Source organism: Osmerus eperlanus, chromosome 25, assembly GCF_963692335.1.
Source record: "Osmerus eperlanus chromosome 25, fOsmEpe2.1, whole genome shotgun sequence".
Classification (NCBI taxonomy): domain Eukaryota; kingdom Metazoa; phylum Chordata; class Actinopteri; order Osmeriformes; family Osmeridae; genus Osmerus; species Osmerus eperlanus.
In genome coordinates, this window is record NC_085042.1 from 7,710,812 (window position 1) to 7,735,826 (window position 25,015).

A 25,015-nucleotide genomic window follows, 5' to 3' on the forward strand; every position below is an offset into this window, starting at 1 on the left:
GTTTAACAACTTTATGGCTCTTGGAAAATCGCACCCTTTAAAATTAAGTGCGCTTTGCAGTCAGTGGAAAAGATGTTTTAAACACAGTCAATAACGACCCTTGTAAGTTTGAATCCTGGTGTTCCCTCAAACACTGCCGTGCGTTGCCTCGGGCAACAAGAGCGAGGAGTGTCCTTGAATGAACCACAGAAGCAGATTTTATAGTTATGACAGGGTGTTTATGTTAGTCATTTCCATGCTCAGCCTGTATGAGGTTGTTTATGTTATGAAGATACAAATGATGTGTAGTACACATCATTTGTATTGTTATGCGTTTATTTAATTTTAAAGTGGGAGCTAAACCAGAGAGGGGCTGTTTCATCTCTCACATGTGTATGCTTGAGTGACGTTTAGTTTACATGGTTAATTGTTGCAGTTTGCTACCCCGATCTGCTTTAATTCATGTTTTGACGGCATGTTTTTTTTTTTGGCGCCATTTTCATGGCACGGGTTCCTGACTTCCTGGTTGCCTAATGTGGAGAACCTGTGATGTCCAGTCCCGCTTTTAAAATGTGCAGAGTAAAGGCTGCCTCGCTCGCTGGCTATGCTGCCAACTGTGTGCTAAACCTGTCATTACTGAGGCAGATCCCTGACCTCTGGGTGGCATATATTAGCCTTGTGCTAATATTGCAATTTCACTTTGTTCTCCCTCATAATCAAGACTTCTGGTCTCAGAATAATAGCCTGGTGTTTGTATATATACTTTTATAAATTGAAGGGAATGCAAATAAAAATTGTAAGGCCCAGATTAATCTTTTGCACATTGTAAATGTGGGTATTATTTTCCATCAGGTCAGGTGGTAGAACAAATAAATTCAGTCACGTTAGCATGCATCACTGGATGTTTATAGTTTTTCCCTCTGGCTTAGACGCTCTTTATCACTGACTGGGGATTGACACTAGGTCCGTCCCCTGCAGTCTACCCTGGTCAACCAGCCCTCTCTCACCATCAAGAGGAACAGCATCATTAACCGTGTCCTGGTTTGACAGAAGTCCTGACTGTAATAAAATAATCACTGTTTTATTTAGTTTTTACCAACAAACTTTGCGGAATCCTTCAAGTTCCAGGTATGTTTTCAAATCAAGTAAATGTGGAGTAAAGGGATGCCACAAACGCCAGAGCTAAATAGTAAGATCGCATTTGTGAATCCAGACCGAGATTCTTATCAGCACCTGACACAAAGCTTAGAGGATGATGATGACGGACGCGAAAGCAGAGCCTGCAAAGCACATCTGTCTACACGTTGAGGAAGGTGTGGAGATGTTGTCATGGGGGAAGCAGGATGAGTGTCAGAACGAGAGCTCCTAACCCTCTGTATTAGAGATACGGCTCGTCACTGCTAGTATTTTTATCCACATCTCTCGGTAGAATACCACTTGTCTGTCCACTAGATAACAGGCGTGATTCTCTGCTTCTTGGATAGACAGCTCTATTTTATTTTCTCACATTCTATTTCCAAAACCTCACGGAAGGGGTACACATCATACACCTCACTATGCGCTTAAATTAAGTGATTAATTCTTATTTTACATATGCAAATTGATATGTTAAATTTTTTTCCTAACATCTGAATGTCAATAAATAAATTATCTTCTGTTACTTTATGCTTTATGCGTCTTTCATGTCACTGGGCCAAAGAACTTTTGAGTGGTGTTGTAATTGTTCTAATCCGTTAGTCCATGTTTCCAGTTTAGCTATAATTTAATGAGGATCTACACTGTAATTAAATATTCAAATTAGGAATATGTGTCAATATGGCTCTCGTTGCCTGAAATGATGATTAATTGTAGTGAAAACTCCCGTGGCCAACATAATCGGAGCCCAAACGCTGCAGTTGATTATGTAGCAATGCACTTGGCTTCCCCGTTTTCAGAATTAGACATAAAATTAATTTGCCATATGTTCTCCTCCCCAGTGCACCAAAAATCACAGAATTTAGGCTGAGACTCTTTCCTTTGTGTCTAAAGCTGCTGAATATGTACATAGTAACAGTTACGTCCAAAACTTTCATCCTTAATTGCAAGCTTTCTGAAAACTTGCTGAAAAATGTGCACTCTGCACTAATCATGTTTTTCCCAAAATATTGTTTTTATTGTATCGAAGGATTAAGCAAGCTACATACATTCTCATCTGGGTTTTGTTGATTCACTAATCATTATTTTACGTGGAATTGCTTTCAAAGGACTATGCTGTACACTTATCACTGTGTTGACCTTATCAAATGGATAATATTTATACAAAGCAGATGTCTTAGGTAGTGTTTCCCTGGGTGACTCATTTGCATCTGTGAATCTAAGTGAAGATGCCTATTGTTCTATATTGTATCATAAACTCAGCCATTCAGCTCTGATTTCTATAAAAGAGCATCAAAACTATCTCCTTTCATTTTATCTTTGTTTGTAAAATGTCTCAATTCTAGGGGAGACATGTACCCCTCTGTCTCTTATGTGGAGTCAACCTTTGCAGGCTGAAGGAAGTCTTCATTAAATGTGGCAATCGGTTCAACAAGATTGATGCCAACCTTTTAAAAATTCAGCATTGTCTGGGATTTAACATGACCAAATGCTGATGTAAATGAACAGGGGAAAAGTCGACCCTATCATTGCAAATAAATCTGAGTTGCACTGGTCTGATCATAAATACAACAAGCTGTCAGGAGGCTAGTTTTACTGCCCTTGATGGAAATTATTGTGTTTTTTTTTATCCCATCAAATAGATAGGAACATAGAATATCCACAACTCATGTAGTACCGTCCTCACAGTATGCAGATCTTAGTTATTTTCAAGCTCCCTAAAGTTAAGATTAATAGTTGCTATGACAGCCATAAACAGTGCAGACTATGTAAAATAGCACACATGCATAGGCAGAGACACTTCATCCTCTAACTTTCTGAAAGTTGTCATCTGAAAGATGTAATCTTTCTCCATCCACAGTTTCCACCTCACTTTCCCTCCCCATATGCAGGTCTCCGTTTCACATGCAACTTCTCAAAACACATCTTAATCCAATCCCCTTGGCCTTGGCAAAGACAATGTCGGGTTCTTATTATAAGAATGTTTTGTGAGCAATTTTTATAGATTTCCCAAAGTTAAGATGCATTTAATAATAGTGTTCGGTCGGAGGACATTTAACTTCAAAGCATGTGCAAAGTCATGTTATGCATCCATCCTGAAGCTTGATAAATTCCTAGTGCTCTGGCTGGCTTTATCGATTAATGAGTCTCGGGGTGTAACTCATGAGAGCTTGATTGATGAGGATTGCAATCGTACATGTTTGTTTGCTAGCTGCGACTTCCCATGAAGTACACTGTGTGCTGTTTTCAATAATACAGTATACAATTCCCAAGAATTAAACTTTCCTTGTGTGCTAACCAGATGCTAACCAGTCCCACGTCCAGAAGGCCAGGAGGCTAACTCTAAGGAAGGAAGGGAGACAGTGTGGAAGGGAAAGAGGGAGTGTGAGGGAGAGGGGGTATAGGGTTGGGGGTCCTGAGGATAACAGGCTTGAACAGGTTGTTCCTTCTGTTGTGAATCCATCCGACACATAATCCACATTGTGGCCTCCTGTAAATCTCAGACAGACAGATGTCACCCGAAACATTGTGAAGGTGCTGAACATTTACATTTAGTCATTTAGCAGACTCTCAGAGCGACTTACAGTAAGTACAGGGACATTCCCCCGAGACAAGTAGGGTGAAGTGCCTTGCCCAAGGACACAACGTCAGTTGGCATGACCGGGAATCGAACTGGCAACCTTCGGATTACTAGCATGTGATGCTGTTCCCTCTATCTGTTCCAGACCAGCAGAGAAGGACCCTAACAGCCTCTACAGAAGGACCTCGAGCAGACCTGACTACCAGCACCAGACCTCAGGCCTCTACACCATGTCAGGTAAAATATCCTGTCAACAGACTCCTCGTGTTCCCCTCTTTTGTGTCAGAGACTCTAACTTATGACGAGCCTCTCTCTGAGGTTTCAGTGGAAGACGTTGCCCAGCCCTTGGTAAAATCGAAACGCGTAACTTTCTTTCTGAGATGTTCGTGCTTAAAGCTGCATCTTAAATCGTATGACTCGAGATAGACTAATACTCAAAGCTCTAGAGCGTGTACAGCTGTACTGTATGTCTTTATGGAAGTATTTAATCTCTGCCAGTGTGAAAAGAGCCGTTGTGGTAATTGATCTACAAATACTGTGTGTGTGTGTGTGTCTTTCATCACTGGGCGTGTACAGAGCGGTGCTTATCTGAAAGAGTGAACACTGCCTCCCAGAGGGCTTCACCACTGCACTCACGAGAACATTTAACAGCTGTCAAAGATGATCCAACGCATGGCATCGTCACATCTACCTTCCCTTCCTTTTACTCCTCGTGTGGTCGAGACTGAAGCTAAACGCTCCCTGGGATGATAACCAATGAAAAGTATTTGATGAAAGGCAGCCAGGGTTTAGTCTTCATGCCGCGGCGCGGGTAGGCAGAGCTGGTCTAGGTGAGGTGGGAGGCTGGGTAGTGGAGGTGTAGAGAGCGGAGGTGGGAGGCTGGCTAGTGGAGGTGTAGAGAGCGGAGGAGGCAGAGAAGGCAGCCTTTATCCAGCTGGAGAGAGACACCATGTGGTGAAGGTTCACCCTGCTCCAGAGAGGAGGACTGTCAGGGCGATGCTGGGATCCCAGTTATCCCTGTCAGACTCTGGTTGTCTTCCTGCTTACTGTTTGGCCTGACACATAGGTGACACTATCTACCAGCCTGTCAGAGCACACATGGTTTTTAGACCATGAGCAATAGAGATGTCTTTAATAAATGATGGTATGCATTTCCAATGTGTGTTTCTAAGCAGTGATTTGGAGATAAATCTTCATTAAAACATTTTTGTTTTCAGTTGAAATGTTTTACACCTGTAATTTATAGGATTTCTTAGGATATCATGCATGCATGAATATATAGTTAATCACACATTCATGTTTTTTTACATGAATTACATGAATGTTAATATGCTGGTATTGTTACAATTCAGGTGATGGTATGGGGGGAGCCTTGAAAGGGTAGACAAGGACAGCAAAGGATTTGAGTCATCCTGTGTGCCATGCTTTGTCTGAACAGAGTTTCAAGTGGCACTGAAGAGCAGGCTAATACAGCAGTCTTCCAGAGTCATGTATGACCAGGGGCCTGGCGACCAGGGGCCTGGCGACCAGGGGCCTGGCGACCAGGGGACTGGCGACCAGGGGCCTGGCGACCAGGGGCCTGGCGACCAGGGGACTGGCGACTTAATCCCTCCAAGTCCTTGGTTAAAGGCAGAGCCCTCATCCAGCCCCACATTCAAAGGGTTAGAGGCAGCCTCGTGTTCGTTAGCAAAGTGACGGCCTACACCAGAGTGTGGGGGCGTGGCAGTCAGCGGAGTTGTGTTCCCCGGGAGCTGTGTGGTGTGTGTGTGTGTGGTGAGTGTGTGTGTGGTGAGTGTGTGTGTGGTGTGTGTGTGTGTGGTGAGTGTGTGTGTGGTGTGTGGTGAGTGTGTGTGTGGTGAGTGTGTGTGTGGTGAGTGTGTGTGTGGTGAGTGTGTGTGTGGTGAGTGTGTGGTGTGTGTGTGTGTGTGGTGAGTGTGTGTTTGGTGAGTGTGTGTGGTGTGTGTTGACAGCTGGCCAGGTTCGAGATGGTCTAAAACCATGCGGGTTGTGTCAAGCCAGCGCGGGCACCTTCTTTAGGATTGATGAATTGCCTGTTTTCTTGATTAAACCCTCCGTCACTTCCAAAAAAAAACAAACAAAAAAAAAAAAACACCAACACACAAAAAGAATGATCCGGGGGGAGGAGAGGAAACAAGTTGAGGAAATCTGTCATCTTCAGTCACATTATGTACCATTGTGATGTGCAGGGACTTTGACATTTATTACCAGAATATTAAAAACAAATCCACGTATTTCCAACCCTCACTCAAGCTAGTTCTTAGAGAGAGAGGGAGCTTTTTCATAGCATCCCCCGACCCTGTTATGTTACCGGCAGCTCTTTGATCTTATGGTGAATTTCTGTACCAATTATTACTCATGCAATTGACAGAAGCTCAGGGTATCTCTCCACATAATTAAAAAGTGAAAAAAGCATCAATTATTGTTTTAGTTTTTTTTAGCTATGTTTTGCATTTTACGAAATAAATGTCGAGGAAATGTGTCAAGTTTTATAATTTTTTTAATTGTGTTCTTTATTTCTTTTAATATGACTAGATGCTTCTCTATTTAAACAAGTTAAATGGACCTAATGCATATAAATCCTGGTTTCTTGTTATGCTGCAGGCTTTTAATAAAATTATGCATCGAACAGGCTAATAGTATTCAGCAGCCATCCTCCTGATAAATAGGTAAACCTAATAAAAAGTAATACATTAACATATCTATTGAATTAATCAAAAAGGATCTTGACACCGGTCTTGATATAACGTAATATGGAGAGCAATTATTTCCTTATCCATTAAAAGAAGTTCAATTAACAGACGGGAGACAGTTCATCCTTTGCAGAAGGAAAAAAAATAAAAAGAAGAAAAAAATAAAAAGGAAGATTCAAAATTAACTTGGGTTTGCAAAATACCACAGCAGCAAGGAGACAATGATTTTAGATTTTCCAGAACCGATATTAGAATCCACATTAGACTATTCACATCTGTTTTTAATTTGGTCCAAATAATTAGAAAATGCAATGAAGCATTTTTTATGCTGTTTAATAATACCCTCATAATATTATAGCTTATGAAATGACAGGTGAGCTGGTGTATGAATAAAACATAAAGTGACTGAAAAAGAAGAAGAAAAAAAACGAGACAGTTGTAGGGGGGCTTTTAAATGCTTGACATAATTTGCATATATTAATCTCCTCTTTTCAGCCTTATCAAGCATTCCACTGTATTTGAAGTTAAAATAGTTGTGACAGGCAGGGGTACGCATGGTTTTTCCAAGGATTTATTACTTGTATAATTCTGGATCTTTAATAAGCCAATATGACGGATCCTCAGAATTCACTAGAATTCAGTTAATTGTTCCAGATGGTGCTCACTGATTATGCAAAATTACTTTCTTTCTCTTCTTTTTCCCAACTACACCATTTTTTGATTGACTAACACAGAGAAAAAAGATTATTTTTGGCCCAGCGCTTTCATTAAGAAGCTTCTCATCAGGTTTCAAACAAAAGTTCCATCTTATCTCCCTGTGTAGCTCGGCGCTGGTGCGGGCCTAGAGAGGCTAAGTCGGTCCTCTGCTCTAATCTCAAACCATGATGGATCTCAGCTGCTACTGAACTGGTGGGGCCGTATTTTAGAATAACAGAATAATTTTATCTGAGGGATTAAAAAAACGCCAGCTCCCGTCTAAGGACACTAAAGAAACACTTTTCCATGCCACGAGGAGATGGCACCTCTGGTGGTGAACGAAGGGCACACTGGAAAAACCGTTGTGAGTCATTTGATATAACCCTGACCCATGTTCAAAGAGATAAACAAAGTCAATCTTGAATGGAAATCTAATTAGGTTAATGGTTTTGGATACTGTTGATACTTATGAGCAGGTACTTTTCCTTCTTTGAATTGGCCAAGAAAACAATAACCTAAGTTAAGCTAAATATATCGATCATCAACTTATGAAAAATTCACAACACAATAGCAATTAGTTTTTTTTCTAAATCAACTGTCACCTGCATTTGTAAAAACTGCCTAGCAGTCCTTATCTTTTTACTTCTAAACCTAGTTTGGCTATATCTATTATAGTTATCCATGAAATATCAATATCAAATAAGTGGCTTTGAATGGTTTCGGAGGCTGGACTCTGGAGCCTCATTTGTCATAGCTCTCTGCAGCTCCCTGTGATGGAAGATGGTGTCCATTATTCTCCATGGACAGACATGGACATCCTCAACAGATGAGCCTGTCACTGCTCTCTTCCTCTCTTCACATACAGCAGGGTTTGTTATCACACATCTAATTAGAACTTGATAAAAAATATCCCCCCCCCCCAAATCCAGTCATTAAATTTAGTTTAGGGAGATTTATGGTCAAATATGCCTTAAAGATCTTTTAATGGCTGTGCTGACTTGTTCAGTTTGTAATTAATGATCTTCTAATACATGCTGTAGTGTGATTTAGAAAGCACAATGAGATTCTGGAAATGAAGTCATTTTAGCAAAGGGCATCCGGGGCCTCCCTGAGGCTGCGTTTACAAGTTCTCCTCATACTCTTCACCAGGAGCAGTTTAAACATCCACTAACTAATACCCCCACCGCAGCACAGTTAACAATACCTTGTTCGAACACACTTACTAATGCAGTTAAATAGAATCTGTAGATTTACAGTGGACGTAGTTAAGTGGACGTGTACTCACTTAACTGAGAACAGTGGCCAGTGGAGGGCTTATTAGCATAATAAATGGCAGGATGGCATTGGTTGATTGGTTTAGGGGGGTGATGAATAGGTGACGGGCTGGTTTAGTGGCTGCCAAGCAGGCCCCTCTGGCTGTCATCCCCTCTGTCATCCCCCCTGCTTCCCTGATGGTAGCGTTCATCACTCACCATGTAAGGTGTCACTTCACGTTTCTGGGTAGTGCGAGCGAGGAGGACTTAATAACGCCCCCCGAACCCTTGCAGGGTGTTCAGCTCAAAGCCCACAGGCTGCTCACAGCTCAGGGTGTGTGTGTGTGTGTGCGGTGTGTGTGTGTGTGTGTGTGTGTGTGTGTGTGTGTGTGTGTGTGCGTGCGTGGGTGTGTGTGTGTCTGTGTGCGTGCGTGGGGGTGGGTGTGTGTGTGCGGGGGTGGGTGGGGGTGTGTGTGTGTGTGTGTGTGTGTGTGTGCGTGTCTGTGTGCGTGCGTGGGGGTGGGTGTGTGTGTGCGGGTGTGGGGGTGGGTGGGGGGGTGTGTGTGTGTGCGTGGGGGTGGGTGTGTGGGTGTGTGTGTGCGTGCGTGCGGGTGTGGGGGTGTGGGTGTGGGGGTGTGGGTGTGGGTGTGGGGGTGTGTGTGTGTGGGTGTGGGGGTGGGAGCGAGGGAGGCATGGGAATCACCTAACACTGATGTACTGGTGAAGGAGAGGGGGCAGCATGGTGGGTAACTGTGAAGTCAATGATCATGACAGATCAAATGTCAGCCTGGGCCTGGGGGGAGGGGGGGGGGGCTGGGGTAGCGGTGTGGTCATGTGACCCAGGCTTCAGTGGTGGGGAGTGTTTCTAGTTATGTATATATATTTTTTTTAGCTCGCCACATCCCTCGCATCATTACGGGTTAGTAGGCCCACAGAACCGCTAATTAAGAGGGGATTTGTGTAATTATGCCTTCTGCTGTGTCCCATCCGGTGCACGCAATTTACTGTCAGCTCCGTGCCAGATCCCAACCCTGTTCAGAGAGGCATACTCTTATACACACATCCTGCAGCACATTTACCAGCACACTCAGCTAGGGACCCTGCCACTGCTAAGTTCTAAAAGACAATGTGCTACTTATCAAACGCTTAGTATTTTTCCAATCCCCGTACTTGTGCTAAGTGATGGTTGTTAGCCAACTCTGTAATATTAAGATTCTTATTTGGGGATTATTGCCGTTGAAATCGCAGTGTATCACTGTAGATACTGCTCTGATACTTTCTCAGTAATATTGGTTATATATTAGTAGTAATCTAATAGGGTATGAATATTTTAATGACTTGGGTTGATTCCAATTCTTAAAAGTATTCCACTGTCTGTTTGGCGACTACTGCCATGTGCTTGGATGGATGAAATGTTGCCCCCGCATAGGTAATGTTGTCGGAAATGAGTATGTGCCTCTTCAAAACCTTCACTGTGGTGCCAGAATGTTTGTGGCCAGCACGGTAGGTACCGCTGGTTCTGCCCACTTTCTAGAAGACTGATGGACCAGAGCCCGACAGGGACTTCCTCCTGGCTCTCTACCCACCGCCTGATTTCAAGGGCTGCTTGTCACACAGATGGAAAAATAACTTCCTCCTTCCCTGCTAAATACTCCTCTGCGTTCCCTCAGCTCTCTTTCTCTCAGTAAACCTGCGAGCCTGCTTAGCAGCTAGCCGCACAGACCCCCAGGTCCTGCACCTCTCGTACTCATCCTGTAGGAACCGGACAGTCGGTCTAAAGTCGCCGATATCAGTCACCAGGAAGGAGTTTAAGAGGCTCCTCAGGCTGCTCAAAGTTAATCTGTTTCACTAGGCAGAATGTGTAAACATTGAGCGGTTTTAATGGAAGACATTTTCGAAGCAGCCTGGTGTGTTTCTGTGTGCATTATGAGGGACCATAGACACGTGGAGGTAATGGATTCGGTTGTTTGTCTCCACACCTTTCTGCATCCCCTTGAGAAGTAACAGCTCTTGTCAGTGGGAGGTTTCGAGACTCTTCAGAGGATTGTTCAGTCTCCCCTTATTATTTCTGGAGGTATTGTGGAATAATAATAAGAAAGAAAAAAAAATGATAAAAGAAAGAAAAAAAAGAGAGAATGGAATTCATCGAGCTCATAGTCATTAAAATAATCTGAAAATAGCAGCGCGCCATCATCTGTTCCCACAGCACGGGTCAGATACTCTGACACCTCCAAAATTCCTCCTGTCAGGGTAGGGGGCCATTTGTATTCTCTCTCATTAGGCAATTTGACTAATGACCTGCCGTGGCAGCAGAGTTACTGAGGGCCCCCTCTCCTCCTCTCCTCCTCTCTTCCCTCTCTCCCTGCTACTCTCCCCTCTCCTCCTCTCCTCCTCTCCTCCTCTCTCCCCTCTCTTATATCTCCCCTCCTTCCTCTCTCTCCCTTCTGCTCTTTTCTCTCCCCGCTCCTCTCCCCTCTCCTCTCACCCTGGCTCCTGTCTCTTTCCCCCTCTCTCCTTTCTCCCCACTCCTCTCCACTCTCTCCCCTCTCTTCTCCTCTTTTCTCTCCCCACTCCCCACCCCTCTCTTCCCTCTTTTCTCTCCCCACTCCCCACCCCTCTCTCTCTCCTCTTTCCTGCCGCAGCCTCGCCACACAGCCTCTCCTGGAACGGCACAGATGGCATGCCCCGGCGACAAAGTAAACGACAATATGTCTGGGAGATGCTGTCAGGGCCGGGCACTATTCTTCATGTCGGAGAGGGGCTAAGGGCTGTGAGTGGGCAAGAGGGCTCCTCCCGCTGCCTGCCTCTTCTGGAGCCTCCACCATTATCCTGATGACTGACAGGCAGTACGACCTGGACGTGCTATACTGGCGCTGCTCTGCCTGGGGTTTCTGTTCCAAACTAATACTCGCCCACTGACAGGAAATACACAATCAGTATTTCCACGAGCTAGCCTGTTGAGAAGCCGGATGCGGCCGCAGTATAAACGTCACCTACGATGCGAGCGCTGCTTAGCTATCCGATGGGATTGCCGCGCAGATCCACCTGGATAATCACAGTGGACAGAGATCAATGCAATCCTGTAGGGGCGGTGAAGCGCCCAAATAAAAGTTCATCGACATTCTTCGCGTTGTTGGTGCGGAGGTGAGGTTTGGGTAACGCGAGGCTCGCTTGATCACTCCCGCGTGGGCGCTCCATTCGTCAATGTCAGAATATACCCCGTAAATGTGTGTGTGTCGGCGTGTGTGTGTGTGTATGAGGGGGTTTGTGTGGGTCTCTGTGGGTGTACCTGTGTGCGCGCGCAGGTGTGTGTGTGCGTCGCCCGGCGTGGTTGATACAGGGACGGCTGGGGTCCTGGGTGACAGTGTATCCAGCGGTAGATGTGTGAGGGATTAGAGGGCTCGGCGCCCGCGTTCGAGGAAGCTCTGCCCCGTCCTCAAACAGTCATCCGTCTGAGCCCAGGGACTGGGGATGACAACGCGGCCATTCCTCATCGCACCTGGCAGAGCCATTAATAAGGCAATGATCCACACGGGCCCTGTGCTGACTCTGTTCTTTACGCCACCATCAGTCAGACCATAGGGTCCCTCGCCGCCGAGCACCTCTGTCCTCAACACCCACCCTCGCCCCCTCCGTCACCACCGCGAGCCGCCGACCACGTTGTCAGCGCTGCATCTTCATCACCGCTGTGGTCCTCCTCCTCATCATCACCCTCACCGCCACTGTCATCATCTTGACCGTAATCGCCGTCATCATCATCATCATCTCCGCGCTTGCCGTCATCATACTCACCTCTCAAATGTTTTGCTCAGGGGGGAATTGTGATCTCACAATGTGCCAGATCCTTCCAGGAGGCATACGCTTCCCCCTGCATACGTTACACTGTCATACCCAGGCTGTCATACCCAGCCTGTTGCACCAGGGAGAGCTTTCCCAGGATCCCTGACGCTGGCCTGTGACTTCACTGATGTGCCCGTAACAGACTCCAGCCCGGGTCGCCAGAGAGGGCAGAGCACGCTTCATATCACCAGCCTCGGGACAGAAGATTGGACTCACATGACTTCAATCCTCTCCAGTGCCGGACCCGTGGCTGGTATGGTGCCATATCCATTTCCCGCCCCTGGACAATCTGCCCCTCCCCCCTTCCTCCTGAGAGATGGGCCCTCCAGTATAGATGGTGGAGGAATACTAAGTGAGATCTGATTTAGAATGGAATCCTTGAACAATAAAGAAGCGGGGCCAGCCTTCAGCCGTGGCTTCATCTGCCTGCGACACCGATCCATCACAAGCCGCAATCTGCAGACTCCAGCTTCTGCTTGCTGGCTATCGATTCAAATGTATCCCCCCACCCTCCCCCCCGCCTACCTCTCAGCCCCCACGGCGGTCGCCGGGACATGCGAACACATGTTTATTCTCTTGTTTTTATGGGGCTTAAACAAGCCATCATATTCAGCCAATCACTGCTGCCGGGCACTTCCGAAGAGCCCCTTCAGCTGTAACTGCTGCTGGAGCAGGCAGGAGCGAGGCGGAGGAGACACAGGAAGCCTGAGCAGCTCCGAGTGAGGTGGATCTGACACACCCAGACTGGATCATGTTGGTGTGGTGATGGTGGTGGTGTGGTGGTGGTGGGGAGGGGTGGAGGGGGGTGGGTTGGGAGGGGTGGAGGGGGGTGGGTGGGGAGGGGTGGAGGGGGGTGGAGGGGGGTGGGTGGGGAGGGGTGGAGGGGGGTGGGTGGGGAGGGGTGGAGGGGGGTGGGTGGGGAGGGGTGGAGGGTGGTGGGGAGGGAGGCTACAGAGGGTGCATAGATGGCAGCCAAACAGGATCCTTCTGGCCTTCCTGGCTCTGCACTTTACAGTACTCTGATTTACTGTAGGTGTGAGTTAGGGTCGGTGTGGTGAGACTGAATGAGTCAGTCTTTGCTCTGCAGGCCTGAGGTCCTGAGAGCTGTGGGGCTGGACCACAAAGATCTCGTTGTAGCAGAAATCCACACGAGGGGAAAGCAGAGGAACCATGAATCTGAAGCGAGAAGGGGGAAAGTCGAAAATTGTCCGAATGAAGAATCCTTTTGAAACGGAGCGTGATATTTCCTACGAAACTGCAGTATCAGTTCCAAAACGCGTCTCATAAGAAGCCTGTTCATACGTTTATGGTTTCGGTTTCCTGTGCCAGGAGGCTGACTGACTGCGGATGAGAGGCCAGCTTCTGGAAGCTTCTCTCGGTGTTTGCACCACAGCGAGAGCAAGTCAGAGAGTTTTCTTAATTTGGAGTTTGGAATTGAAGTCGAGCAGGTTTCCCTCTCACTCTGCCACAGAGAGCCTTTGTGTCCCCTGTCACCCGTCGGTAATTTGGGCTCTAATGTATTTCATAAACAAAGGCCTGCTCTCTAGCCTGTCAGCCTTGACACCCTGAGCATGCTCAGACTGCTTCAGTATAGGGGTTACACCATGAATAATCAACAGTAGCCATCACACCGTTTTAACCATGATCATTATGATAAAGGGCATACACTTAATTACAGCCCTGCTTAATTATAGCTCTGTTGAAGCTCGTTTGTTTGGTCAAATGCTAATTATACCACCACCGCTCTTGGCAAGTCCTCGTTTCAATCCACTTTTTTTTCCTCTTCGCCTGCCGAATAGTGCCGCTTATTTTCATGCAAATTGATATCCGGTGTCTGTTTTGTCTCCGTCCTCTCCCCTCTTTCGGCGCGAGTGTGAGTGTGTCTTTGTTTTGGAGTCGCGCATCTCCCCGACGAGACAGAATCTGGAATAATCAAGAGTAATTAAAGTGGAAGGGACGGGGGGGAGGGAGGGGGGGGAGGGAGGGGGGAGGAGCTCAACTACAGTAGAGGATAAGAAAGGCTTTCATCTTCTTGCCATTGAGAGCTGCTCGTGGGGGGGGGGGGGGGGGGGGGGGTGTGAGCTGCACTGCTATTAAATATTGTCACATTCAGCCCTGTTGAAACGTTTCACATGCAGAATGGGGAGTGATCGGGTTTATCAACTCAGGGTTGTTTTTCCTTTCCTTCCAGTCGTGGATGACATACCCTTCATGGTTTCTGACAAACATACCGGCCCTCGCGGAGAAGTGAGTATTTTAGTCTTCTGTAAACAAGAACCTCAGAGTCTTGTCCTCCTCCTTGTGCTAACACTGCTTGTATCTGGGCCTGATATCCTCTCCTTTCCTCTCTCCTCTCCCTTTCTCTCCTCTTCTCTTTACTCTTCTCCTCTCTCCTCCCCTCCTCTCCACTTTTCTCCTCTCCTGTCCCCTGTTCTCGTCTTAGTCCCCTCTTGTCCTCTCTCTTCTCCTTTCCAGACTGAGTGAAACAGTAGTGTGCAGCCGGGCAGAGCTGGCTCAGTCCATTTGGCTGGCTAGCTGGGATTGTCACTATAGCCCCTTTTTGTATTGACATGGAGAAGGATAGGATTAAAGCCAGGCTTACTTAGCCATCAGCCTAATCGCCATGGCGTTTGTTTTTCCCCCTCTCTCTCTCTCTCTCTCTCTCTCTCTCTCTCTCTCTCTCTCTCGCTCTCGCTCTCGCTCTCTCGCTCGCTCTCTGCTTTTGATTTCAGATGCAGCAAGTCAATTTAATGGGCATTACGATCAAATCCCTGGCAGAGATCGAGGAGGAGGTGAGTGGAGGGCGCCACGCTCCGCTGACACTGGGCGCTGCCGGCCCAGAATGCAAAGCGAACAGGTCTGGGGAAGGTTGTAATGAAGTGTTTGAGACGGCACGGCCCGTCTGGCCCTGCTAAGCCTGGACTGGAGGGCCGCAGCCTGGCTGGGGAAGCCTGTCTGAGGGCTCGAGAGCCTTCAGACGCTCCTGTCTGCGGGCTTCTAAGGCCTTCCTCCTCTCACCTCTCTAGGGGAACAGGAAGTCAGAATGCCATGTAGTCTGGTAAACAGTGACGCTTGCTTCTGGCTGCAATCAGCCTGCACACACGACATACTCAGCATGAGGAAAAACAGGGTATACAGTCAGTACACACAGCACCTTGTTACCAACGAAGGAGCCTGCAGCCATTCGTTGCTAGGGGGAAGAAATCGGAGCTACCTGCATGATAGAAATAGCGACATGCCTTTGAGCCAAATGTGTGTGTGTGTGCGTGTATACGTGCATGTACGAATGTGTTGGTGTGTGTGCATACATTTGAGCGTGTGTGTGTGTGTGTGTGTGTGTGTGTACTGCCAGCGTGTGTGTGCATTAAAGAGAGTGACATCCCTTCTTTCTCATTAGCGCATTATCTAGGTATCACGACTGGCAGGATGTGACAGACCAATGTAAGGGAACAGGTGCTGTTGGGTTGGAGATGTGTTACAGAGCAAACAGTCCCTCATCAAACCTGGTGTCTGTTCTGCACCCTGGCTCTATCTGCTGTCACATGGTATAGAAATCACACAGAGTTGCCATCTTGTCATTTGGTCACCCAGAATGCTCATTGTCAGCTCAGGTAGTACTGTGTGTGCGGGTGTGTGTGTGTGTGCGTGTGTGGTCGTCCGGTGTGGTCTGCTGATGGTGAAGACAGGACAACCTGGCAGCTCATCCCACAGGCTTCCTCTCCTCTCCCCTGTCCTCCCCTCCTTTCTCCTCTCCTCTCTTCCCCTCCTCTCCTCTACTCTCCCCTCCTTTCCTCCCCCAGCCCCCTGAACACATGGTATGTTGAGGCAAGGAAAGGGATGGAGGAAGGAAGGGAAAGGTAGGGAAATAAGGAGGGAGGGAATGAGGAGAAGGATAGAAGGAAGGAATGGAGGAGAGGAGGGGAGGGGAGGGGGGGAGAGAAGGAAGGAAGGGCAGGAGGGAATGAGGTAAGAAAACGGAGGGAGGGAGGGAAGGGCACAAGGAACCATTAATTACTGCCGAGCTGGAGCTGATGAAGTAAATGTGAGATAGTGTAACACGCAGGATTTAGTGAAGTGGACGACAGCACAAGATTAATGGTGGGGCCAGGCTGATGGCGATGAAGCCTCAGCTTAGCTTGATAATTAGTTTCCAGGAGGAAACATCCCTTACCATTGTGATATTTTTACTTCTCTCCCCTTATTATCACACTAAAACTCCAGATGTTGAAAATGTAGTTTGTGAATTTTTTATTTCCTTACATAAATACTATAATAATTTAAAGATATAAATAGTTATGGACCTATGGGATTGTATTTTTGCACGAGTGAAAGAATTCGGGTCGTAATTCAGGGTAGGTTTGTTGGTAGGGATCTCCAAACATGGCATGGTTAGGATCACAAATCTCTGGTAGTCCAGAAGGTTCTGTTACAGTCGCTGCTGTACCTTCTGTTGGAGGACACAGTAAACGGACGTCATGGTAACGGTAAACGGACGTCATGGTAACGGTATACGGACGTCATGGTAATGGTAAACGGACGTAGGTTCTGTTACAGTCGCTGCTGTACCTTCTGTTGTCCAGCGAAGTTCAACGTACTGTTGTTAGGTCTCTTCCCTCTGTCTACACTACTGGAGGACAGATTGTTACTGTACTAATTGACGGATTTCTAATTCTATTAAAAATACATACATAAAGGAGATGTTCTAGGTGGTATTTAACATATGCACATGTAATTGAGGAAAACTGCGTGAATCACAGTGTTGTAGATAAGAATTTTTCCTAACAGGCATCACTTAAGCCATTTCTCAGATGATGTTGGTTCCAGCAATTAGGCATTCTTTTCATTTCCCAAATGACTCGGAAAAACTTGCGGAGATTATAATTGCTTTTAGCCACGCATATCTAATTTGTGTCTTTTTAAGTGTTAATTAGTAAGCGATTTGAGCTGACGTCTCTATGTAGTGTTCGCACGGCTGAGAAATGTTGTTGTTGGCGGGTTGCTAATGATTTTCAGAGTGAGCGTGTGAGAGCGGCAGCACCAGTGAGGACGGCACAGGGAAGGTGCGTGACAAGAGTGTTCATTAACACCTTTGCATGTATTCGTCTCAGCATTTGTGTGCGTGTGTGTGTGTCGGTGTGAATGTATGAAGTGATGGCTTGAGACAGACTGTGTGTGTCGGTGTGTGTGAGTATGAAAGAAAGAGTGAGATACCCTTTGGTGTGTGTGTGTGTGTAGGATAGAGAGAGTGAGAGAGTGAGAGAGTGAGAGAGTGAGAGAGTGAGCGAGTGAGAGAGAGAGAGTGAGAGAGAGAGAGAGAGAGAGAGAGAGAGAGAGAGAGAGAGTCTGAAAGGGGGAGTTCCAAATAGAGGTGGCATTAATGAAGACAACATGTCAAATATTTTTGGCGGCGGAGCAGGGACAGGAAATGAAGCTTTGCTCATCTAGGGGACGGGCCGCCCATGTTCTCCTGTGTCACTGTCCTGTCAGCCTGCATGTAAAAGTGGCAGACAGTGATCCATGCTCTTCCTGATAACACCCCAGTCCCCCATCCATCATCCACACATATACACACACACACAAACACACACCTGTTTATTTATTTATTTTAGCCAGGTGTCTTTTCTGAATTTCATTATAACTAACTGGCTTTTGACATGTGATGCTTCTGTGTAACTTGAATCTTCCTCCAGATAGATAAGAGATAGAGAGGGTGGTGCTTTATTCTCCAATCACTGCCATGTTGGAAGACGTAAATGCGAATTTCAAAAAGCAGTTTCAGTGATCTCACAGCATCACCTAGTGTTGTGATTCAGTATTGCAGTTTGTTTGTGTATTAATATTATATAAAAAAATTCTCATCTGATCATTGTCACTGACTGCTCTTACCCTTATGAAGGGCATGTAAGACAACGGGAAGACAAATCATTTTAGATTTACTGTCTTTAGTACAGACTCAAGTGTAAAAATTAATAGCTTAGTCACACCTTCTATTCTGAGATTTTGTTTGTCCACTAAAGAAGAAATATAGTTAGAAATTGTAAATAAATGGTTGACTGACTACTAGGCATTTCCCTCTCACTGGTGTCATGATCCTATGTGTCCACTAGGGGTCAGTATTTGCCCATATTTCTTCTTCAGACTCCATTTACTGGCCCAACAAAGTTTGAACTCAGTCAAAAAGCCTGTATGCAGGCTTGTCTGTGTTTGTGTGTGTACTATGCATGAATGTGTGAAGAGTAATATGTTTCCCCCCTGTCTTAATGATCTTCTGGATTTGTGTTGTGTTGCAGTTTTACTACAACTTCAGCATGGAGCACAGTGTTGCCCAGGTGGCATCTCCTTCCACCCGCCCAGCCATACGGGAATCTGACACAACATTCCTGACATAAAGCACCTTCAACATGGATAACACTTCCAAGAGGAACTGCAGTTATTTTTATTGTGAATTTACAATAGCAATTATTTGTTTTAATTTATAAGAATAATGAATGAGAAGTGCTGTGTGTTTTGTGATTTATGACATGTGTCATAGGGTTAAACAATGTGTTTAATTATTATATGAATTATTAGCCAAATTATGGCCTTTAAGGTGCTACACTTAAATGTATCTATACTTTTATTTAAAAATTTTATAATTTTTTTTAAATATATAATTAAAATACATTCCCAGCTTACAATGTTTACTTAAAAAAAAAAGTGATCTTGTGTATGTGTCTCTTTAAGAATCAGGTGTCCATATATGGTAGAATAAGAGCTACAGTGATATAGACTACCTGATGTACGACACCATCCATCTATCTTTCTGTCAGTCTCTGGCTCTCCCTCTCTCTCTCTATTCATTCTCTTACTCACTCTCTCTTTCTCTGTCCATCTCTGTCTTTCTATCTCTCCCACTCACACACGCTCACACAGAAACCTACTCTCAAAAACCTCACAGTGCTTGGTGAGACTAATGTTTCTTCGGGTTAGACTATAAGTCTTTGGTTTGTACCTTAACACCTGCTGAAAAAATCTCTGCTAATGAAGATATCAGAACCTGTTTGTCCACCTTAGTAGAACCAATTAGTTTGAAAATGGCGTTCATGTAATCATCTCCACATCCTTCATTAGACACGCCTGCTAATTTTGTGAATTTGCTAATTCGGTCGACAGCATTGGTATATCTTGAAATTCCTAATGGCTTTTGGCTTTTGGTTATTTACAGGTGTGTAGCGATGTGAAGAACAGATGACAACCCTGGGAGTATTATGGTCTGTCTTCTTTTCTGTTGGATGCAGTCAGACATTCCCTGAATCCTCCTGTTCTGTTCTACGTTCGTTCATGAGGGTGACACCTATCTCCCAGGAGCCAGCGACAGCCTCTGACAGTATTCCTCTCTACAGTACTCTTAAACTGCACACTGTTACACATACATTTGCCTGTATACTACACACACACACACACACTGACTTCTTACAAGAATAGGCGTTCTTATTGAAAACCGTACCAGCTCTTCCTCAGAGTGAGGCTGAGAAAAGCAAGGCCTACAAAACGAGGGAATGACATAACCTCTCTCCTACTCCTCCCTCTTTCTCTCTCTTTCTTACTGTGCTGGTTCCACCCCCCCCCCCCCCCCCCCGCCTCTTTGTGAGTGTCAGTCGTTAGTTTTCCGCAGTATCTCCTGTCCCACACCTTGACTAGCATTAAACCCCTTTTCACCTGATCCATCACATTCTGACTGCTCCTGCAGATGTGGGGAGGTTCCTGCTGTCCCTGGGTCTCCGGGTGCTGCCGTCTGGGAGCTGGGCAGGTCAGCCAGTCCCCCGGAGCCTGTGGCTGGTCCTCTGGCCCGGTTCTGTGGGGGCGTTGTGGTGGTGAGCAGGAGGGAGAAGGGCCCGGTCCGCCAGATGAGCTCTCAGAACCGCAGCTCCCTCACAAGCCATGCCCAACGCCCGACCCTTCAAAAAGCCGCCTCACATGGTTTCACTTTCCCCCCCCCCCCCCCCCCCCCCCGAGTTCCACTTTATGATATAGAAAAGAATAATGATATTCAGAGACCACACTGTAAAATGAAAACGGCGAGGGCTTGCGTTTGGCCCTCTGTTTTGTGTAAGCCCTGCTAAAAAGTTGAAAGGCCTGACTTGCCCATGTGCATTTTAGTGGAGGAGAGTTTTTTTGCGGGGGCATGTTGTGTATGTAAGCACAACACATGTTCATCTATTTTAGGACACCTGCGTAAAACTCCCTCGCTATTCCTGTCGTTTGTCATGGCATGAGACGTTACTTTTTTTTTACCCCTGACCCTGTCCCACTCGGCACAGCGCGGGCCTGGGTGTGCTTCAGACCTGTGTTAGCTGCAGTCAGCCAGATGTACCAGGGTCATTTTTAACCTCACACCCGTGAGCATGACATGGATCAGTGTGGAAGCATGAAGAGCGAGCTGGAGGGGCTGTTTTGGGAATGGGGAACAGGAAGGCTATATTTATGAGGTGGTTGGAGGAGCTGTGTTAAGACTGGCTTAGCCCCTCACTCTGCCTCTGACAGCCCCGTTTCCCCCCTCTGTGGTGACCTGGGATGGAGAGGTAGTGGGTGATGGCTGGAGGTCTGTCAGAGACCAGGGCCAGAGACCAACTAAGATGATTTGGCCGAGCCTGCAGGTTCATCCAGAGCAGTGTTGGGGGAGGTGGTGGGACGGTTAGTCCACTAACAGGCTGTTAGCTCTCAGCTGCTGTGGACCAGTGGACTGGCGCTGTCTTGGCTGTTCTGTAATGTCGTCCGGCAGGGGAACAACCCACTGAGGCTTGTAGGAAGAGGTTGGACATGTGGTCCTGCCTTCACCTCCACTTTAACAAGGCCCAACAGGACTCCGGGGGAACGGGGATATCAGAACCATCTTGTCTCACCGTGTAGCAGGCAGCACGGTGAGTGATCTCAAACAGCCACGGCTATTCTGTCTCTTCCCCTCTCGCTCCCTCTCTATCTCTCCTCCCTCTCTCTCTCTTTTCTTCCCTGTCTTGCTTTTTTCTCTCCTTCCCTCTCCCTCTCTCTTTTGCTCCGTCTCCCTTCCTCTCTCTTTCTCTTGCTCCCTTTCCTCCCTCTCTCTCTCTCTCTCTCTCTCTCTCTCTCTCTCTCTCTCTCTCTCTCTCTCTCTCTCTCTCTCTCTCTCTCTCTCTCTCTCTCTCTCTCTCTCTCTCTCTCTCTCTCTCTCTCTCTCGTGCTCCCCACACATCTCTCCTCTCTCCCTTCCCTTTCTGTCAAGGCCATGTGAGCTGCATTACTGTAATTGAGCAAGGATGGAGCGGGGCGTGAAGTGATCTCTCTCTCCCTTTGCCTCTCTCTCTCTCTCTCCCTTTCTCTCTCTCTCCCCTTTCCCTCTCTCTCTCTCTCTCTCTCTCTCTCTCTCTCTCTCTCTCTCTCTCTCTCCCTTTCCCTCTCTCTCTCTCTCCCTTTCTCTCTCTCTCCCTTTCCCTCTCTCTCTCTCTCTCTCTCTCTCTCTGTCCCTCTCTCTCTATCTCTAAAAATCTCTGTTCGTTTGATGACCAGTTAGTCTTTTTTTGCCCTCCTGGGAGCGCTACAATCTGAGGAGCCGGTAACACACAGATCAATTAACTCCTTTCAAGTGAGATCAAAGAGGCTCTGCACTGTGTCCAGACCTCTACACAACCTGCTAGTCAATTATCCCCGGCTAGGACGGTGCGCTCTGATTGGACAGACCGAGGCAGGCTGCTGCCACAGGTCTCATATGTTGCAGCTTGTCGTAAACAAGGCTGATGTGATTGGTTCGAACTTTTAATGGGTCCCTTCTCAGTGGAGGTATCAGGAGGAAGAGGCTGAGGCTGACAACAGCGTAGGTCCAACACACCGTCCCTGAGGGATGCCAGCCAAGGTGTGGCTAGGCATGGCGGGAGGGGGGAGGGGGGGGTTAGGTGGAGGACATGGGCCCGCTAGGTCGTCTGGAGAGAGGAGAGAGGGTCGACCTGCTCCACAGACAGGTGCGGTGACCTTGTCCACATACGGAGGTGCCATGTACATTTTATTGGACATTTACTGCTGGCCTGCGTTCTTTAGCCCGGCCACCTGGAAGCAATAAAGGCCGGCAGCTCCTGAGCCCACAGATCCTGCCCACAGGATCTGTTTCCCCAGGGACACCGGGCTAGTTAAGATGTTTATTAAGTTGAAAGTGGTCCAGGGGGAAAACGTTGAGCCGTACTGAGAGATTTGGCCCAGCAGTTTTCTTGTTAGTCGGAGCACTCCCAGGAGGCCTGGGAGGGGGGGGGGGGGGGGGGGTTGGTTCCAGCCAGGACCAGGGGGAGGACAGAGGTCAGGGCACAGGTTCTCCAACTGGTAACCAGGCCCAGGGACTGTGGTGGGACAAATTCCTGAATACCAGAAAGATCCCAGTGATCAGCCTCTCTCTGACACCTACACCTGAGGGGGAGTTTTTTCTTTCTTCTTGTCCTTATAACATTCAGTGTGACCATACAACATTCATAACACATCCTTATTGGAAGTTGATTACATTTTTTCTTTAGTATGAATTAGTCTTCATATGTTTCTGTTTAGCTGTTACATTTTTACTCCTAACATTTGGCTGGTTAACTTGTCAAACTAGTCAATTATTATTCTTGCTGTGGCCTCCTCCTGACCACGAGTTCAAAGCCTTGTAAGCCCCAGGTGGGCTTGCCTAATAATGCCAGTTAGCCTGCTAGCCAGTTAGCCAATTAGCCTTCTAGGCATAATGTTTTGAATTTTAAAAGCCATTGAATACTTAATATTGACATCTAAACACCACTGAATTTGTTGGTTTTGAATTCACCTCTTTAAAATTTAAATATTAATTTATTTAAATGTAAAAATAATCTGATCCAAAAATTCAAGGTTCGGAAATTCAAGTTGCTCAAATTCAATGTGATTTTTTTTTGCCTAGAATTTTTTCACCTCAGACTTCAGTATTAAGTATTCAATTCCTTTAAAGATTATAACATTATGTCACTGATTTGCTTTCATAGTTAGCCTCCTAGCATGTTGGCCAGTCAGTCAGTCCCCGGCTTATCCTGCTCTGGGTCTCCCCCTTCAGTCTGGATAGGAGAGAGAAGCTACAGGCCGTGCAGCAGATGTAGTCAGCACATCCTGTTTAGGGCAGTGATTGAGACGGGGGGAGGCATGGGGAAAGGTGGGCGGGGTGGAGGTGGTGGCGGGGAGAGGGGTGCTCGACTCTGCCTAATGTTCAGGACAGATTGGAACGCCTCACTGGTGACAGTGGCTGTCTAGATCCTCACCACCAGATCCGCCCAGAAACCATCTGCTGGAGTTTTACCTTCTCTCTGAAGTCCAGCCTCTTAATGACACACACACGTGCACAGACAGCCACGCACAGACACACACATGGACACACACACTCACACACATGCAAGGACAACCACTCACAGGCACACACACACACAGACGGACACACACACTCATTAAAATTGGTCCCCAAATCCACAGTGATATACTCATTTTTATTGGAGTTACTGAATGAAATGATGACTAACAATTACAATTATTTGATTTCATTGTTTACTTGGCAGTTATTAATTTTACTTGTTTTTTTTACACGTAAGTCAATGTTCTGAGATTGGTATCTGGCCCCTGGTTCCCATAACATGCAATGGATGTTCATGCCTGTTGAACTGAGGTTAGTGTTTCCAGAGCCGTCTGTGATCGATTCACCATTGAGTAGTGTTGATGATGAAAAAGGACTTAAGCCACTCGGTAATAAAAAGTATTTTACCCATAGCAACATGCAGAGCATTGAGAACACATGTAATTAAACAGCGTTCAGCAGTCCTACAGCTTCACACACAGCCAGGAGCCTGGAGATCTATTTAGAATGTCTTTTAGTTCTTGTAGCCACAAGGTCTGTAGGCACATGTAATTTAGACAGCGCACACATCATTTATGCGCCCCACATGAGAAAAATAAGTGTATGCCTGTTGTGAATGGCACATGTCCTAAGATCATTGGAGAGCCTCATGCAGGCTTGCGTATGTGCTTGGGATACAGTATGTTTCAAGAAACAAAGAAAAATGCAATAAATCTCGTTTTGAGTTCAGACTCTTGCCATTGTAGACACTAAAATCAGCCCAAAAACACATTGCGCACATACGTTTCTATAATCATCTGTAACTCATCTATGTTCACACATTTCTTATAGAATTCAAAAGGTTTGTTCAGATGAGATCTGTGTTGTTTGCTCAGAGCAGTCAGGTCTGGTCTGTCTGTCCTCTCTCACAAACACAGTTCCAGCCTCACCGGCCTGCTCACTTCTCCAGATGATGGGAAACAGGGTTCGTACGAGCCCTTCTCTGGCCACGTTCATCCGTCCCCTTCAGACTCGGCATCCCGGCTCATAGATGTGCAAAAGATCCGTTCGAAACCTAGATCTCACAAGCCTTTTAAACACAGTTTAAATACAGTTTTTGTGTAATGCCCCAGATCAATGTAGGACCTGAGTTATAGAAGTAGCATGGTTATCCATATGAATCTTTCTGGCCCTTTGAGTGGTGTTCACAGTTCTGGGTGGAGGTGCTGCCCTGTGCTCTCTGGACATGTCACCAGACAGAGAAGAGATGAGATAGCCATGGCACTAAAGACAAAGCATTTTTTCCCCTCCTTATAAAACGATCTAGTGCAACGATTCTAGTGACCAGCAGGGGGTATCGTTGTTGTTCTAAATGTATTAGAATGCATTGTCAAATATATATTTGAGAAGAGGCTTCGGGTCTTTCGCTAAAATAGAGCTGATAGTCATATATTCACATTATAAGAACGTGGTGGTTTGTTAAAGAGTAGCAGTGTGT

The 25,015-nt window shown here is 46.5% G+C and overlaps 1 protein-coding gene across 8 annotated transcripts in view; it reads left to right on the forward strand.

Moving 5' to 3' along the window:
* The window catches only part of mvb12bb (multivesicular body subunit 12Bb), a 41,917-nt gene extending 23,051 nt beyond the window's left edge, over positions 1–18,866 (forward strand). For 5 of the 8 annotated variants that reach the window (XM_062451750.1, XM_062451751.1, XM_062451748.1 and 2 more), the window contains 4 exons: positions 3,840–3,931; positions 14,386–14,441; positions 14,927–14,986; positions 18,485–18,866. In XM_062451750.1, the coding sequence (XP_062307734.1) occupies positions 3,840–3,931; positions 14,386–14,441; positions 14,927–14,986; positions 18,485–18,583 (307 nt within the window). In that variant the 3' untranslated portion in view covers positions 18,584–18,866. Of the gene's footprint in view, positions 1–3,839; positions 3,932–4,270; positions 5,036–14,385; positions 14,442–14,669; positions 14,987–18,484 lie in introns of those variants that run through there. The other 3 variants (XR_009928531.1, XM_062451754.1, XM_062451752.1) reach the window with 3 other exon arrangements.
* Positions 18,867–25,015: the final 6,149 nt, after the last annotated feature.